Genomic DNA, 18,778 nt, shown 5'->3' on the forward strand with positions numbered 1-18,778 from the left:
AGCCCAGCAAAGGAATGAGCGCCACCGTACTCCATCGGCAAAGCCAGGAGCGGGGCTCCCCGCGGCAGGGGAGGGGGACCCATCCCGGCCGAGCAGGACAGGGAGTGCAGATGAACGAACAGCTCAGCGCAGTTTCCGCCGCACCCCGCCTTCACCCTTCCTGTACCCCTGCAGGAAACAGCCCCAGCAGCCCTCGCCCGGGGCCCTTAGGACGGTGTCCATCAGCCCGGAGAGTGGCGGGACGAGCCCCGACGGCTGCCGGTGCCACCCGTCCGAGAGCCCCGCAGCGCGTACAACCATGCGTTGAGCCCTGCCAAGGAGAGTGGATGCCAAACCTGAATTACCAGCCCAGAGAGTGGCTGTGGATCCCGGGAGCTCCTGTGATTTGCGGCAGGTTTTTCAGGTCCCCGCCTGTCACACACACACGCAGATACTTAAGCAGTCACCCAAGGACCTGCGGGGTTCTTGTTTTACACACTTCTGGTCCCTGCCAGCTCCAGGTAAGCACATGTTTTGAGCTAGGAGTGCTGGAGTGGATTTGCTGTTGGGGATGGGGAGGTGGGTGATGAAGGGAGGAGCTGCCCTGTGAGTACTGGTGCTGCGAAGGTTGGAGCTGCACCCAGCCGGGCTGTGTGAGAAAGCTTCATGCCCGGAGCGGGGCAAGGGGCGCACAGGCAGGCAGAGACCCCAGGCGGGAGCTGCCACGGGGACCTGCCTCTGCTGCAGCAGCTGCTGTGCTGTTTGCTTTGTTCCCATCCGATATTATCTTCTAAAAGGCTCAACGGGTGGTTTACCGGATGCATGACAGGTGGGTTTTCCTTATTTATGGCAGGATCCGGTTTATTTTTAAAGCCTGTGTCCCACCTTATCCTGTGCACCATGCTGGCTGATGTTATTCACAGCCACCCCACAGCAAGAGGCCAAGCAAAGCTCAGGACAAGACATGGCTCTGCAGCAGAGCAAGGCAGGGTTAGAGGGCTCGTTTGCATTGAGAACTGCTATTTTGATCCCTGCAGTGGCAGGAAATAGCTGCAGGCTAAAATCAGATGCAGATGCCTCCAGTTGCATCCCAGCCCTGACAGGGGGAGCACTGGGGAAGGGGGCAAGAAACCCAACAGGGGCTATGGGGGCCCCATCACCTTGGCAGGAGCTACTGCTCAGAGAGATTTCCAGGGGCTCTGGGTGCAGTAAATTGGTAGAAAGTTACACAGCCAGCCAGCTATTGTGACTACTGTTCAAAAAAGCAAAGCTGAGCAAACAGAGATAATGTCTTTTCTGGAAAAGCAGCAGATTTCTGCCAGGATAATAAATGCTGACTGCACTAGCAGTGCTGAACAAGCATGCTGGGAGACAGAGGGATGTCCTCTCCCATTTCAGGCCAGAGCTAGGAGTCCTGCTAGTAACTTGGGGTGTTTCTGAGGAGCTGGATGCAACCACAGGACACGAGTAGTACAATATCTATCTATCTACCTAGTAAGACTTTCTCTTGCTGCAACTTGTGTCCATTGGCCATTACCTTTTGTCTGCTCACTCCAAAATGGCTCTGGAGGTCCACTTCAATGCCCTATCAGCCACACTAAGTGCACCAGGTGCTGTCATGTACACAGCAAGGCTGGCTGGAGCCGCCCACAGCACAGGCAACCGCTGAACCCCTTGCAAGCTTCTGCTCTTACACTGCTCCACCTAAAACCAAGATAGTCAGAGCCACGTGTGAATTCCCCAGGGGTTTTTAGCTTGACTGAGGACAGAGCAGGTGTCACCAAAGCTGTGGTGGTTTCACTGTGACAGTGCATCTGGCATTGTCATTTCTGCCTGTATGAGTAAACCCCTGACACACAGCTCTCAGGGGACTGTTCACAGAGCTGAATGACAACTGCAGCCCCACAGCCTTTCTGAAAGCCAAATAGATGGTTAACATCCTTTGCACTGAAAAAAACATTTTTTTCCAGTGCTTTCAAAACTTCAGGGAGAAAAAGCAGTGAGCAGCGATGATTTTCAGCAGCTGAGCCAAACAGCTATGAGTCTCCATCTTTCTGCTGGGCTTAAAGAAGCGTAAGCAAGACATTTGTACCTTACAGGGGAGAGGTCCTAGGCAGCCTGAAGGCCAGGCTGCAGGCCTGGGCTAAAACGAGCCTCCATTTAAATAGAAGGCAGGTGAGAAGTGGTCCAGGTAGGGCCAATCAGGGCATTTAGGCATTCCTAGTGCCTTCAAGTTGTGTTGTATACACCAATTTTTAGCACCCAAGAGGTGCTAAATGCTGGATGCTGCGTGTTGCACAGGGGCCACATGGCTCTTGAAAGCCTCCAGGACTTAGTGGAGTGATGTGGGGAAACCTGTAGAGCCCTCCAGGAGCCCCAGGGTTTTGGCCTTTTCCTGAAAGCCATCTCACAGCCTTGAGAGGTAGGAACTGTTGTCCTTCCAGAGCAGGGTTAGAGGGGAGACAAGGAAAAGCCATTGGGCATCACATTGTGCATGCTGGAGCACCCTGGGCTGCCAGCAGGTAGAAGACACTGTGTCCTACAGGGCAATGCCTCAGGAACTTGGAGATAAACAGAAACAGCTGTGCAGGTGAAACATGAAAGTTGAGGCACATGCTCCCTATGCAAATCAATGCACTCACATTAATGTATATTAATGCAGCAGGCTGAAAACAATGATTTATGAATTGCCAAGACATGTTGCTGCTGGTGGCCCAAGCTAGATATATGATCCAGAGGTGATGAGGAGCCCTGTGGTGGCTGCGCTTTCTAGGAGAAGGGCAGGTGGCTCAGTAGAGTGCTGATCAAGGAGGAGAGGCAGGACTTGTGGCTTAAGCTTGGCCTCATCTGCACTTTGACCTCATGGAGAGGTCAAAGCCCCCTGGCAGCCACAGTGCTGGAGAGCAGCACCTGAACTCCAGGGGACCTCCTTCTCCCCCTGCATCTTTTCCAGAGGTCTCCAAATGCCCAAAGTAGGTGAGCAGCATTCAGCAGACCCCCACTACCTCACATGCGTGAGGAACTGAATTTTGGCTGCTCCTTTCCTATATGGATGCCTCTGAACTGAGCTGACCCCAAGAAAGCCCAAGCAGCTGTAACTCTCCGTAGACAAGGCCAGCTTGGCTTGCAGTACCTGGGGTTAAAGCTGGGCTTTCACCAGTCCATCCAGGGCTAGTGGATGATACTGTCTACCAGCACTCCATCACACTCAGAGGTGCTGCAACCTTTCGCAACCACTATGTTACAATCAGTATTTATCGAGTGACTCAAGCAGAGTGGGCTGTTTCACAACCAGCCCTGGTCTATTTATAAGCCCCTACTCAAATGCCAAAGGATTCTTTTGTTAGTCAAAGCAGTTTCTGCAGACTAGGTTCAGGAGGGCCTTTGCTTTATGAGGTAAAGCTCAAAGAAGAGGATCTCTCCAGACTCTCATGAACAGCAGAGCTGGCTCTTTGAAAGCTGCAAAACAGTTTTGAAGCTGAGCTCCATCTTAGCAGTTCTGTCAGCAAGTGAAAGCCCTGGGGCATTCAGTATCCCAGGGTACCCAGGTGAGTTATCAGTCAGCCAAGAAAGTGCTTGGGTTTAAAGCTATCCAGTACAGGTGCAGCATGATGGACATGCCTGGGTTACATCCCAGAGCCAAAGGAAAGGAGAAGCTGGACTGTAGTGTGGAGGCAGGGCAAGTCTGCAGCGGATGGCCCAGGGGAGTCTCAAGGTGGGCCAAGGGCTCCTGGCAGCACTGGAGAGCCAGCAATACCAACCAGCCCACCTGACAGAGATGGGCCAGGCAACTTGGACAGCAGGAGAGCAGATCAAGAAAGGCCACATTTTTACATCCAGCTCCTCCCCCACCAACACCCCACAGCCTGGTTTCGAAAACACTGTAATGATTCAGCATCAAGGGACTTCTGCATGCTTTGTGGGGGCAACGCCTTGTGTCTTAGTTAACTGAACTGGCAAGCTCGACCCTCTGCCACACAGGAGCAAACCTGAAGCCCAGCAGAAGAGAGGTGTGGGACTTACTTGTTTTGCTTGTGCTTTTGGGCTAAGCCTTCCAGAGATTTATGCAAAGCACAAGTGGGACAAATGTTGCTCTGGAGGGCAATATGGGCTTCTTGTTTCTGCCATTGCTGGGAACACCTAGCACTGACCACAGCCAAAGGCAGTGAGTGCCTGGGCAACAGATATGCATGGGGTGCAGTCCTCTGAGGACTGACCCTTCACTTATACACCAAAAACCAAACAAATAGTTCTGTGATGCTCAAGAGTAGTAGGACTAACTGTTTACGCCCATGCATGATAACATTAAATATTAGTAAAAACAAAGCAGCTCACCCACTCATCACCAGCTTTCTGTGATGTCTGGCCACGCTGCTAAGAGAACCAGGACATGATCAGGAGGGGAAATAGGGGGATTGCTGCGTCAAAGACCATGCTCCCAAAAGATTCTGTATTCTCTGGTTTGTGATTCCCTTGCACAAACTTTCCTAATCACTGGAAAGTAAGGAAAAAAAAAAACCAACCCCTTAGGCTGGATACCAGATATTGTCCCTTCACCCAGAGGATAAATAATGTTTTTTAACTAATGTCTTTAAATTACCCCCCTGAACATTCCCATTGCTGTGACATCACTCCTAAGTGACGCCCAGGCCTAAATACGGCTGTAAACAGGAATCGTCCCCATGGGAGTCACGCTGGCTATAAATACAGCACTAGGAGAGCGCTGAGCAGCCTGCAGTTTCCTGCCAGCTAAGAATGGTGAGACAGCTCAGCTGGGCACTGTTGGCGTGCGGTTGCTGTAGTAAGGAAACTGAGGCAAGAGCTGCTGGGAGGCTGAGGGGTTGGCACTCCCAGCTGAGCTCTGTGGCATGTCTTTGGGAAGGGAGTGTTGGCATGTCTTTGGGAAGGGAGTTGTGCCCTGCCACAGCCAGAGGCCACTGTGGAGGGGGGAGCTGGTGGGGACAGGGATCGCAAATCTGGGGCTCAGCAAGTGTGGCCCCACTGACCACTTCCAGCTTGAGCAATGACATCGGCCCCTCTCTGCAGTGCCTGGCCCCATAGCCCTGCCCCAGGAGAAGATGGCCACGGAAAAGCCAGTGACTCCCACTGAGGAGCAGCTGGAGATCCTGGAGTACAACTTCTGCAAGGTGAACAAGCATCCTGACCCCACTACGCTGTGCCTCATCGCGGCTGAGACTGGACTCTCCGAGGAGCAGACCCTGGTGAGTGTATGCCCCCCCTCCCCTGGCTCCAGCCCTGCACACTCTGCATGCCTCTATGCCCCATACACTCTCCCCGCATCTCCTGCCTGTCCTGTCCTGGTCTCTCCATCATACATCTGTATCTGTCTGTCCCCTCACAGGCTTTCTACAGCAGCCCCTACACCTCTCATGCTCCCCTCCACGTGCTCTGCACTCCTCTGTGTCCCATCCGCACATTGCTCACTGCACCCCATGCTGCACCCACAATCTCCTCTGCACCTCTGTAACCCCCAGCACACCCCTAGCCCCACACTGCACCCACAAAGCTCTACTGCAACACAGCACATCCCTGTAACCCACATGCTCCCTGCACCCCATATATTCCCGCCCCGAATATACAATCCATGCATGCTGTTCTTCCAACCCATTTCTGATAGTCTTGGGCACCCAAACCACTGCTGACTTTATGGTCTGAAGAAACTACAGTCATTTAAAAACAGATACTGGATAGATGCAACACCTGCAGGATGTGCTGCGGGACACGCTCAGGCTGGGCACATTCCCTCTCACTGCAATTAGATACCTCAGAGTCCCCAAGCCCAGATGTCAGGCAAGTCTGTGAGCCTTTCCAGGAGACACAGAGGCCTCCAAATAACCCTTCACAGGGACAGGTTGCCACTGTCTGGGAATTCCACCAAGCCCTGTGCTCCATCTGCTTACCTGCAGGCTACCACAGGCTTCAGAAGCAAACGGCTCCTTCCCAATTCCTTCAGATTGCAGTGCAGCTCATTTTGATGCAGGTGTTTTAGGTGTATACTAGACTCATAGCAGCATTGATGGGTATAGAAAAGAAATCCAACACACTGGAAAGTTAGCAGCAGTTTGCAGAGAGCTGCCAAGCCTGGCTTTCCCTGAGCAAAGCCAAAAGGATATAAGAGCAAGCAAGCAGTGTTACCATTTAGCCGGTCCCAGGGAAGGATGCTGGTATAGCATCCATTGCACTGATAGCCCTTGGCTGGAGCGGAAAAGGGGACCCCTCCTCTACTGTGCTTTGGTGACAGGCAGGTATCACTGCTTATTTGAGGCAGCAAGGAGGCAGTACCCTTAAAATACCTTTTTCTCCTTAGAAATGGCACTGTTCCATTTTTTTTTTCCTAAAGCAAGTTGTAAAAACAGGTCATATATGTTTTAAGATATGCTCACATATCTTAAAATCTTCCCTGATAGCCCTCTTTTTCCACAAGTTGAGGGTGCTCCTAGAGATCTGGAGATGAAGGTCACATTAGGAACAGGATCAAGATTGGGATGGTGAGCTGCAAAGTGCCTACACTGCACATAACACAGAGAATCATTGCTCCTGACATGAGTGCTTTATCAGCTAGAAATAGCAGCCATTTTAATAAAAAATTCAGTAAAAATGAGATGCAAAGAGGTACTGAGTCAACCGGAGATGATGGTTTAGGACAGAAAGTGACATTTTTGGGAGAAAGCTAGGCTGTCGATCATCTGACTGGATGTGGTCCAAGGCAGAGTGAGTGCAAGAGACACTTGTACAGAGCACTGTGGTTGTATCATTATGGACCATAATAGCTTCAAAAATAGTCATGAACAAATATAGCAACAAGATGAGCTGCGACAAAAGGAATCACGGGCACATTGCCAAACAAAAGGCTGAGCTGTGCTTCCGGCATATGAGTTATATCTCTTTTCTTACTTTTCTTCTTAGGTAGTGTGGCTTTAACCAGATGCATTTTATCTAATATTTTAAATTGTGGCTGTGCTGAAATGGCATCAGCAGCTCTTGAATTTGGCTTACAGATGCTAAGTTACTAAAGAAGAACATAGACGTGTATATTGCTTGAAGACTAAGATAATTCTTAAACAATTTTTAAAATCTATTTGTTCTTAAATTTGTTGAGAGCCACTGTGCTGTCCCTCTCATCCTTTCTGAAGTAGTTCAACTTTTGATTCCTGTCAGTTTTGAAAGTGATTGTTTCACTGCTCCAATCATTTAAACAGACATCATCCAGCTCCTTAGCCAATCTCTTATTCTGTTTGCAAGAAAACCTTGGACTCACAGCAGTAAAATAAGAAGTCAGCCATGCTGTCAAAGTCTGAAGTGAGCAAGAGAAATGAGTTTGAAAGATGTGCACAAGTAGTTTAACAAGACCATTTGGTCAGGAGCGACTGTCCGTACTGCCTGGGAACAGTACAGTGCCTTGCTGCAAGAAGCAGTACCATGAATTTCCCTTGCCTCGTCCCCTGTGCTGACCACATCTGCACCTTTAGCAAAGTTATTTGGAGGGTTCACTCAGCCCAGTGCACTCAACCCCTGCTCTGTTCTTTCTCTCCAGAAATGGTTCAAGCAGCGCCTGGCAGAGTGGAGGAAGTCTGAAGGGCTGCCCTCAGAAAGCGGGTCTGTCAGGGACTAGAGAATGCTGCTCTGATCTCCATGCCTCCTATAAATGATGGTGAAGCTCTTCAGAGTGGGTTTTGCTGGGGTTCTTCTGTTGCAATAGGTTTTGCGATACAAAGTAATACTCTGCTATTTAACATAAGTTTTATTTAACATGTACATAACCAAAAAAAGAACATTATATATATATATATATATGTGTATATGTATGTGTGTGTGTATACAGCTTTTGATGGCTGGTAACCTGTCTAGTGATTCCAACCCATTAACACCAGCTGCACAGGACAAGGCAATCTCATGCTTTTGTCCCAGGCTTGCAGAAAAGCTGCCATGAAACATGTTCAAATATAGAAGGAGGAAATAAAGATTCATTTTCCTTACAATCCCCAGAGGCAAAATATGTGTACTAGCTTTAAGGTAGAGATAATCCAGAGAGCAGGGCACCTGGGAAACCAGATGTGTTGTTCAGGTGACCTTGTTTAGCTCAAGATGCCAGAGTCAGCTCTGGATCTTGGCAAACCAAGTGCCTACACCATAATCAGACCAAGCCAAGCCCTCCTTGAATGCCTATTTTACCTTTCTGTTAAAGGTCAACAAAGAGAAGGAACTAGTAGGTTGGGGGTTTTTTCCCCCCAATGCAATAATAAAAAAACCGTTTTTTGATGAGAGGAGCTGTGTTATGTCCCTGCTCGTGTTCCCTGCCCTAATGGCAGGAGGCAGACTCCTTCCTCTGGGAGGGCAACATTTCTCCAAGATGGCCTCAGTGGCCACTGTGGGTTTTCCCTCTTGCCACAGGGACAGCCCACAGACATGGGCAACCTCATCTTCTAGGATGCCCATGGGTCCCTGCACAGCAGCCCATACAGCCCCATGCACACCAGCCCTGAGGTGGCAGGGGCTGGTGCTGCTGGGGTTCTCCCACAGGGTGAGGGGTGTAGGGGGCAGACTCCAGCATCCTCTTGGCCATTCTCAGGCCTGAGGAATGCAGTTGTGCTGGGGCTCTTGCACGAAACCCAAACTCATCCATCCTCGTACAGGACAACGCATGGTCTAAAAATAACCAGCACCATTTCCCAGTGACCTTACCTTGTTCAAGAGGGTTCAAAAGTCCTCTGCTTAGTGGATTACTGAATTGATTAATAGATCCTCTGATTAATCCCCTTCTGGTTCGTGGTCACCTGCCTCTACTTCTTTGAAAGGAGAATCAGCTTAACACAGGAAAGATTAAAATACATTGACTCTGAAACTGCCACATGCTTTCATTTGTGGCTTTTGTCCCTTACTGGTGAGCATCTCTCTTGCCTCAGTATCTCCAGCCCATTGCCAGTGGTTGGGCTGCCAGGGCAAAGCACACCAAACTTGTAGGAAACAGATAAAAGCATTCTCCCTATGCCATGTCCCGCAAAGGCTATGTTGTTCCCCTGCAATCCAGCTGCCAAACTTACTTGCTCTCAGACCCGACTGGAGCTCAGAATTTGTTCTGCAGAGTCTGGCATCAGTATCTGTTTTCTTCTTAGCCTTTGCAATGTGCTTTCTCTCTTACACTGAGGGGAACTCTGCTTTTTTGAGTTAGGCTCCAAAAATCCCAATGCAGAGCTCCCTTATTTTGCCCAGGGTGACACAACTGAGTATCTGAACTGCACAGATTTTACCCAGATGCATAATGTGTATCAAAGATGCATGCAACGGAAAAGGCTGGATCTGCCTGTTCTCCAGGCATTTGAGAAAACAGGCCCCAAATCCAAGCCAACTCAACATACATTGCAGCCTTTTGTGTCTCTACTGTCACAAGCACAAAACTTTGAGTGTCAGCAAGAAGTTCTTTAAACTTTAGCAAAAATTTTTAAACCCAAGTTCAGGAGTTGTGTTGCATCACCCTACGGCATGCTGTTGCGTTTGGTTTGCCACACTTTCTTGTGTGAAAGAACAGGTCCTGTGCTGCCTTTCCCCAGCAGTTGTTTCATTACTTCTTTAACTATTACAGCAAAACAATAAGGAGAGAAACTGCAGATATAACCCATCCTAGGGAGAGAGGCTTCCCACATTAGGTCAAATTCTGTTCATTTCCCCTGGTGACTATTCTTAAAGACTGACCATTTTATTTGAATTCCTGCTGAGTGCTGCCTCTGCGCTGTGTTCAAGTAGATTTTCTACCCACAGCACATCCCAGAGAGAGTGATGTTCCAAGGAGTGATGGGGGCAGCTGAAGGTGCATTTCTGAGGGAGCTTAGCGCTGAACTGGGCGAGCTAGTTCTCGGATCCGATCAGAACAAGTTGCCTTCATAGCAGTCTCCTTCACTCTGAATGCATCTAGGTTGAATTGAGCCAAGCCCATAGGAGGCCTGGGGGAGAGAGAGTAGGGATGGTCAGTCCCGACTAGAGCAGGGCCAGCTGCCAGCTGCCTGCCAGCTGACACACCTCCACCTGCACCCTGCCCCTCCCTGTCAAGGGAGGACAAAAGGAGTCATGCCTCCATTGCTGTCACCAGGAAAGGGACTGTCTGGCAGTCACTACAGCCAGGCATTCCCCCACCCTCTGTGAAACATCCTATCCAGCACTTCCTGCAGGCTGGGCTGAGGTCAGCTGCATCATGCTGGGCAACACGAATGTGCTACATTGTGCCCTGTGCCAGTTGGGTGATTTTTATGATAGGAATTAATAAGAAGTCCCAACCAGTAATTCCTGCTGGAATTAGAAAGTTCCTATTTCTTCTCTTTTGACTCTCCTTCCACCTCAAAATTGCACAACCCATGTAGCATTATCACATCCAGACACAGAAAATCCATGCATTTTGGAAGTGGAAGAACAGTGGCTTAATCTCACTGGCCAAACACAAATCAACAAGGTGCTATGGCCTGCAGAAAATGGGCTGGCAGCTGATAATTTCCCCATGACAGGGAAGCAGCACCTACCTTTTGCCAGGCTGGGCCAGTTCCACAATTCTTGGTGTAGCCACTGCACGCTTGGCAGCCTCTGACACTGGCCACTGAGGATCCCGCGGGGCCGTGTACTTAGAATGCAGTTTCTTTGGCCTAGCCAGCTCAATGGTCCGAGGGCTCGCAACTGCCTGCTGAGCTGACTTGGAAACCTGTGGAAGAATTAGGAGGAAGGTCCTTAGAGGTGCTCCTGGCATTCGAGGGTGGTCAGCCTCCAGTAACTCAGTGTACCCAGGTTCACAGCCACTGACTACAAGCAGATGGGACACGATCCTGTCCTCAGACATGTTTGGCACCAGACAAACTGTAGAAGCAGAAATCACTGCTTGGCCATTCCCACAACCTGCCCTCCAGCCTCCCCTTACCCACAGCCCTTTGTCCAACCCACCCCGCAGCACTGGAGATACTGGTTAGACAGCTGTCCCCCTCTCCCCATCCCCACAACTGCAGGCTAGGCTCAGCTCTGCCATTCTCTGGGGACATCTATGGGAGTCAGCTCATGCTCTGGACGGAAGATGAGTCCTGCTTTCCAGCTAGGGAAGCAGCTACATCAGCCTTATAGAGAGCAGCACATTCAGGGCTGCCATGAAGAGAGCCACAAGGGACTGAGCACCCGTGCCCTCTCCTCTGCCAAGTGTCCCTTCCATACAGGGTCCCGGGGGATGCTGCCTTACCGGACGAATGACAGATTCAGGATAGCTGTGTTTATAGCAGCAGGTCACCTGCCTGACACAGGGCTCTGCCAGATGCTCTAACCGCGCGGATGCGCTGGCCAAGGTCGCAGGAGTTGGAACCTGTGTTGGCACCTGCATGGGTTCAGAATGGAGGAGGGATGTGCAGATACAGAGCTTGTCCACAGCAGCCCACAGGGACACGCTCCCTCTCCACAAGGATGAGCACCTCAGCACCCTTCCTCTGCAGACATGGTCACAAGAAGGAGCACTCTTACTTCCCCAACACCCACTGTTCTTTTTTCACCTGAACTATAAGGTAATTTCAGTGTTATGGGGATTTGTATGTCATAGCCATTATCACTTCTTTTCCCCACTGTTGCCTACTCATAGCCAGGAGAGGAATGCCACTAATGAGAGCATGTGTAGCCAAGTAAATTTCTCCCTGTAGCAAAGAAATTTCTTCCATATTTTTCATGTTCATCTTCCTGGCTGAATCAAATGATTTCCCTGCTAAGGAGAGACATACAGATTTCAGGGTAAAAGGGCTGGTACAGTTAACTGCATTCCTATGGAAAAAGTGATTGCTGCTCCAGCATGGGACTTCTTCCCTATTTTTCACAGGGTTCCCATTGCCAAATCCTGCTCCAGCGCAGCCTCTCATTTCCCAGTCCCAGAGACTGCATCCGTGCAGTCTAGCCTTTGCCACAGAAATGAGTGTAATCTGAGATTGCTCCAAGCCCTTTCACCCCTGCCAAACCACTGACCCACCTAAAAGGAACAAGTTCAGAAATAAGTCTCTAAATTAGGCTTCTAGTAAAACACTGTTAAAATACATAGAGTGTTTGCAATCTCATGCCCCCTATATACATAGAGCTGCCTAACTACAGACATGACTGTACTCCCTAAGAGCTAAACAGACCATTCCCATCAGGTTTCTCCAGTTTCCCAGGCTGCTTTATCAGGGGATGCAGCCCAGATGCCTCCCTTGGCTCTCCTGCTATACTAGGCTGCTCCAGCCTGGCTGTTTTCTGTCTCTCAGCAGGGAGATTTGCAAAGACAGTACCTCACTCTGAGAAGGCAGTTTCTCTCAGTATCATAAATCCCAGCAGAACCAGACAGCTTCTCCCCTCCATAGCACACACTGGGCACATCCAGGGGCAGGATACAGGATGTAAAAACTCAGGACAGTTTGCTGCATCACTGTTCCCTCCAAATCTCACTCAACCACCTCCTCACCTCTCTGGGCGGAACGAACTCTGGATGCAGCAACTTTGGCCGGGCAAGCTCGAGGATCCGTGGGGAGGCATTATAGGTCAGTGCAGATAGTGACACGGGCCACTCGGGGGATCTGGAAGCAGAGAGTCATGGCACCACCACTCACAGATACTCCCCCACTCTTGTTTAACCAGGCTGCAGCTGGGACGTTTAAGCCTCTTGTTTACTGCAGTAGAAGACAGCTTTGTTTGTGGCCATTTCCACTGTAGAACTCATCCCATGAGAGCTTCCAGAAGTTCTAATGCCAGCAGAGATCCCGCTCTGAATTTTGCCCTCTGTTATACCCATCCTCTGTTGCTGCATTTATTACTTTGAAGCTGCACTGATGCTACAAGGCCCAAGGGCCTACCTGTAGCACCCTGTAGGCTTTCTAGCCTCTCACCTTTGTTGCAGGGAAGCCGGGTGGAATTTTTTAGGTTCAGACAACTTCAGCAGCCGCTCAGAAGGGTAGGCAAACTTCACTAGCGGGGGACGCCCACCGATCACTGATCTGTAGCTGTACAAGAAGAAGGATTTTGAGGAACAGCACAGAAGAGTTAGCAGAAGGCAACTGACAGAGAACATGATCCCGGCAGATGGTATCCTAAGATGGGTTAAACATCCATGCCTGCTGCATGGACAAAAGCTGGCCCTGGTGCACATGGAAAAACCACAAGCAAATAGACATTTACACTTCAGATTTCTTCACTTTAAAGGTGAATGGTGTTTGTGCTCTTTTAAGCACCCTCAGTGCATTGCTTTCAAAGGCTAGGCTTTTCCTTGATCATTTCAAGAAGCCACTCCACAACACCCAGCTGTTGGTCAGCTCTGCCAATTTAGAAACCTCTTTTTTGCAATGGCCTGATAGCATCTTGTGCCCTTGTAGCTCCTTTCATCTCCCCAGGCTCAAAAGATGGTCTGTTAATCCAGCTTTCCATCAGCCATAACTGTTGGAAGATGCCTGTCATCACCAGGGAAGAAGTAAGCAGAGGTAAGTGGAAAGGCAGAAAGGGCTGTCAGATGGACACCATTAGCAAGAGGCAAAAGCTCTCAAGAGGATGAGAATCCATGGTGACATTGGCAGCAGGGGAGAAAACTACAAACATGCATGTCTTGACATCCCTCCAGGCAGAGGAAAGCCAGGAGTGCGACAGTTTCCTCTCCACGCTCATTGCTATGACTTACAGATTAGCAACCACCTTCCTGTCTCCAAAAGAGCTTCATCTCCCCTAAGAGAGTTAGAGATGACTTGCTTCAAGTAATGCAGCATCACCCAAGGCCACTGTTGTTTACACTTTTTATATCATTTTTCACTCCTATTCCAAAACATGGTCTAGTTCTTCAACATGCAGTGACAGCAGAGGTCTTACTCAAGGCAAGAGACCTGGATTCCTTCCAGCAGCAGGATGCTCTAAGATGTCTCTGTGGCTGACCTTTACTTTCAAGATTTAGGTCAGAATCCAAGAGGATGCAGGGGATCATTAATTGTATTCAGGTGCCTGGCTAGGCTGCATCAGCCCCAATACGGACAGGGAATACTCTAGGGACAGTTCCCCTGTGCTCGCAGGTGCAACACACACATTTCCATCAAGGAATGCATGCATGCACGTGATGTCTGCTTCCAAACCAAAGCAGAGCTGTTGGGTGGCGTTTTTTCGTTAGAGGAACATGCTCCCATGTGCTTGAAGACTGAGATCAAGGCAAGCTCCTAAGGCCCCTGATGGGAACCTGCATCATCAGATGAGCAACCATGTGTTGCAGAAGTCCTTCCCACAGCCAGGCAGTGGGTATGAGGAAATAAAAGGGCACCAAAACTTAGCGCCCCCCAGTTCCTAACCCTTTCGGAAGTCAAGCACTCAGGGTGACTATGCTCCCATAGCACTTTCCTCCCTGCTATAGGCAGCCCCTGTTCCAAGCACAAAACAGCCTGGTGAGTCTCAATGCCATGGGGCTCCCTGTGGGGTAGTGGTGGTAGCAAAGGAGATGGCATCTCCCCTTCCCCTAAGAGACAGCATGTCTCCCCTGATTAGAGACCACACTCTGAGCTGCTTCCTTCCCCAGGTTGTGGTACCGCATCACTGACCTTCGCTGGTGCTCGCAAAAGTCTTTCTTGGACTTGGACAGTAACGTTATTCTTGAACACGGCCAAGCTGTCATAGCCCCCCATGATAGAGGGCAGATAGTCTCTTGGTTTCCCCACTCAAGCCTAGTAAGAACAGAAAGGGTGTGAAATTTTGGTAATATTCACAAGAGGGAAATGTGTTTGCTGGGATTATCCTTCCCTTCTTAGGATGGAACACACACACACATTCCCTATGGTTCCCCACAGCTTCAAAGTGCCTGAGCATTCACCTTCTGTTGCACTGAACTTCCTAACACTTTCCAGGCGGTTGTTGTCAACTCAAAACCGAAAGAACCTTCAAGTTATGTCTGGTTTTAGTTACTGGAGGATGTGCAGAAAGAGTCATTTCATTACATCTTTGAAACCCCTGAGGGAGTTTCATGATTACATTTTTTTTGCCTCACTATTACCACCTAACTACACCACAGGTATGACAGTAAAAATAATGTTACAGTCAGGGTGTGCCATGGAAAGTGGGTGAGGTTTTACAGCACATTAGTGGTTACTCTCCTGTACCCAGGGCTAATTTGGAGTTGCTCATCCTCCAGTGAGAGTGGCCATGGTGGGAGAGGGTTTCAGAGTAGTCAGGACAGGGAACAGTAGGGCAGTGGGTTTCTCAAGCCTTTTTTGAGACCCATCCAGACAATGGAGAAGAGTTATGTTGCCCTGGCTTGTCAAGCTATAGCTTGACCACATCCTGCAGAGTTTAGTAACTCTGTTACTAAAGCTGGACTGTGTCCTCCAGGATACAGCAGCCTGTGGTTCCAATGAGATCCAGTCACCTTGCACCACAGCACCATCCTACCCTGCAACATCTCATTTGGGCAGCTCAGATGGGGCAACAAAGGCAAGACCCAAGTCAAGCCCAGTTTTTTGACTGAACACAAGAAAGGGCAAATTGGAGGGAGCCCTTCAAGCACTGAATTTCTCAATCTGCTTTTCTGGAGACAGAGAGAAAAGCAGTAGCAAGACAATGGCCAAGGGTTTGATTTGCCTGAGCCCCATTAGTCCCCCAGCCCCTGAGCAAGGGCTGTTTGAGCACCTACTTACCTGGGACTGCTTTCATAAGCTACTTGCTTGGGTTCTGCAAGTACACGTATCCTGTCAGAATTGCAGAAAAGGACAAAAATGCCATTAAACATACAGTTAAACTAACAAAGCATAAAAAAGCCACTGCTGTACTCAAAGCCATATAACGCACTCTGAAACCCCAGTGCTTTTGCCTCCATTCCCTTGAGAGAGTGTGTTTAAGGATCTCTCTCTTCAAGTACTTTCCATCCATTCAATCTGGCAAACTCACCAGCCCATGAATTTTTGTGCTTCTTTTGGATTGTAGAGACACAAATTTGCAATTCTGCCTTCACTGCAAGGTCTCTTTGGTACATGGCAGGTAGAGTGGGAAGGAACTTTTCTGGTTATATACATGAAACCTCTGCAGGTAGGAGAGGGATGATCTCCCAGCCTATGGGAGTCCAGACGAACAAAAACACCTGTTATCAACACTGTTATGGTTTACTAAAAGGCATCATGGAGACAGCACTGTACCCACATGGCTTTAGGAGCATATTTTATTTCAGTCCATTTAGCACAGAGGTCTTAGATGCTTAGAGACACAGAAACATACATGGTCTCTGGCCTAGGAGCAGCTGTGAAAATGTTTCTATTGAATATACAACAGACCAAAACCTTTCAGAAAGATCAGATATCACTGCTGTTCCTGCTGATCAAGAGTACCAGGCCTGAAATCCCAATGTCTGGGAAATGCTTGTGCTTTATGAGCACGGTACAGAGAGAACAATGAGATGACCCAGTGCCACAAGTGTGTTGCACAACTCTTGGACGTCACAGACCAAGCCAATACCCACCCACTGGGGCTGCAGGTGCCTGCCCCCAGCCAGCTGGTGAACAACCACACTGTGCAGGCAGCTGTGGAAGTGCCCCCCCATGGAAAAAGCACAGAAGCTGAAATCCTGGCGCATTGCTTCCCTCCTCAGTATCACCCTTCAATAAGGCAGCATAGCCCTAGAAAAGAGCAAGGACACCAACAGAGAGAGAGATTTGCTGGTAGAAAACAGTCTGTGCTTTGGGGACACACCTGTGGTTTCTCTGATGAGGCTAATACCTCTAGTGAGATGCCAAGTCCCACAAATGCTTGCCAAAGTGCTCAGCACCAGAGATCCTAACAACACCAGGCTGCATCTTCACCACACGCTCCCTGTGAAATGCCTGCTGATTTATCTCCCCGTCACACCCAATTGCCAGCTACAACACTGGAAACACAGCTCCCACTGAGATCCCACACAGGGAACTGTGCCTGTAGGACTTTGGCCCTCTGCCACCAGTTCAAAATGGGACAGAGTCAGGAAGGCAGAGATCATTTCAGGAGCCAAAAACCAGCTTCAGCTGTTTATTCCCAAGCGGCTGCCCAGCAGCTTTTCCTTGCTAAGTTGCAAGGGGGTAAAGGATTAACAGTCTAGCTGCACCACAGAGCTAGCACTATCTCTGCAAGCAGGCTTGCTGCTTTTCCTCCCCTGCTGGCACATAACCACCACATGGCCACAGCCAAATCTAGCACAGCGTGCACACGGCCCTAATGCCCTGCACTGCTGGCTTGGACGCTGCTGTGCAAAGCTTGCATCATGACCCAGCCAATGAACGAGACACACATATGTTCAAATCAGGTCTCTCAACTTGACAATCATTAAGTATTAAATTTTTTTTCCCAATTAATAAAAAAAAAAATATTACTTTTGACTCTTTTATCATGGTAAAATCTCTAGACAGACAGGCATCCCCATACAGGATGCACCTGCAGCAGCTCTGCAATTTGAAGGAGTTAAGCCACCTCACTGACAACGAGACAGCCCTGGGGGAGCGCTTTGTTGTTTGGTCCTGCTCATGCTTCCCAGTAAGGAAAATGAGGACTTGTTGCAGCCAGACAAAGAAACACCTCCTCTCTGCTGCCTGAGCTCTCACACACATTGCTTATGGGGGATCAACTCCCTTTGAGATCAATTCCTTGTAAAGCAAACAGTCACAGCTTCCGTTTTTAAGGAGCAGGATGGTCAGATGTTGTCATGAAAACCTGAGGGAAGGGGAAAACCAGGCATCATTTCCTCTCAGTGTTTACCACTATGTCATCCAATATATCGACTCACTGCTTGGTGTAAATCCTCGGCTGAGCCCTCCCAAGAAACACGGGGCACAGTCTCAACACTCAGCCAGGAGGCTGAGGCTGGGAGGGTTTCTTACCTGGTGTGTGAGTATACAGATGAATAAGAAACTGCAAAGACAAAAATAGGTGAATTTAAAAGCTTGGTAACACCCGTGGTCTGGGCTGCCTGCTCTTTAGCATGAAATAATCATGTGGCAAATGAAGTTTGTGCATCTCCTCAGAATACAATTGCTCAGCAGGTATTTGTATTGTTTTTCCCGGTCCCTTCCCGGTGTAGCTGCCTGGCAATGCACCCTGCACATGAAGTGCTCCTCATCAGTGGATGCCCCTTACTGGGGGATGCTGGCAGCCCCAAGGCTGAAGGATAGAGCACCCCCAACACCACATCCACTCATCAGCATCCTCCCTCCTGGGCACCAGTGGCCATCAACCTGCAGACTCCCACCTGACTCAGTGTAGTTACCCCTTATTACTGACTTCAGTAGCTTCGGGGGGCACGGGGGGGGAACTTTTCAGAGCCTCGGGGGAATAGCAGCTGGGTTAAACTGGGACTTGGTGCCGATAGAAAACAACCGGCCATATTTTAAGGTGGGAAGTGTGGGGGTGTGGTATGGGATGACAGGAAAGCCAGAGACAGTGAAAACTGTCGCACTGTGGGGAAACCAGGGGTGATTTCAGGCAGCCACGTGCCCCGAGGGCAGCGCTGGCCACGAATCGGGGCCGGCATCCACCACTCCCAGCTGCGGTGCCAGGGGCCTGCCGGACCACAGCCCCTCCGTGCCCGGGAGCCCTCCCTCCCTCCGAGCACCACCGCGGCCCCGCGCGGGGCCGAGGCTGGCGGAGCCGCTGCCGGAGCGGAGGGGCCGCCCCAGCCCGCCCCGCGGGCCTCGGCCCTCGGCCCCCCACGCACCTCGGATGGGCCCGGCCGCCGCCATGGCCCGGCCCCTCCCCGCCCGCACCAACGGCTCCGCCCGCCCCGCCCGGCTCCCGGCCGGCCCGGGGCACACACAAGCCGGGTGGG

The 18,778-nt window shown here is 50.1% G+C and overlaps 2 protein-coding genes across 5 annotated transcripts; one reads left to right on the forward strand and one right to left on the reverse strand.

Moving 5' to 3' along the window:
- Nucleotides 1-256: 256 nt before the first annotated feature.
- Nucleotides 257-7,984, forward strand: HOPX (HOP homeobox). Of its 4 annotated transcripts, none has more exons than XM_032684994.1 (3): nt 257-500; nt 5,026-5,201; nt 7,535-7,984. In XM_032684994.1, the coding sequence occupies exons 2-3, from the start codon at nt 5,058-5,060 to the stop codon at nt 7,610-7,612; spliced, it is 222 nt and encodes a 73-aa protein (XP_032540885.1). In that variant the 5' UTR covers nt 257-500; nt 5,026-5,057; the 3' UTR covers nt 7,613-7,984. The 4 variants fall into 4 exon arrangements, with proteins under 4 accessions (XP_032540885.1, XP_032540884.1, XP_032540883.1 ...); XM_032684993.1 differs by lacking the exon at nt 257-500 and adding an exon at nt 3,395-3,527; XM_032684992.1 differs by lacking the exon at nt 257-500 and adding an exon at nt 4,632-4,737.
- Nucleotides 7,985-9,669: 1,685 nt separating this feature from the next.
- On the reverse strand, nt 9,670-18,748 carry THEGL (theg spermatid protein like). Its single transcript, XM_032684988.1, has 9 exons — nt 18,668-18,748; nt 17,835-17,865; nt 15,633-15,683; nt 14,544-14,666; nt 12,864-12,977; nt 12,443-12,554; nt 11,207-11,338; nt 10,509-10,684; nt 9,670-9,938 (listed from the first exon to the last, which is right to left on the reverse strand). The coding sequence occupies exons 1-9, from the start codon at nt 18,690-18,692 to the stop codon at nt 9,824-9,826; spliced, it is 879 nt and encodes a 292-aa protein (XP_032540879.1). The 5' UTR covers nt 18,693-18,748; the 3' UTR covers nt 9,670-9,823.
- Between the last annotated feature and the right edge of the window lie 30 nt (nt 18,749-18,778).

The sequence above is a fragment of the Chiroxiphia lanceolata genome, chromosome 4 (assembly GCF_009829145.1).
Source record: "Chiroxiphia lanceolata isolate bChiLan1 chromosome 4, bChiLan1.pri, whole genome shotgun sequence".
NCBI lineage: Eukaryota > Metazoa > Chordata > Aves > Passeriformes > Pipridae > Chiroxiphia > Chiroxiphia lanceolata.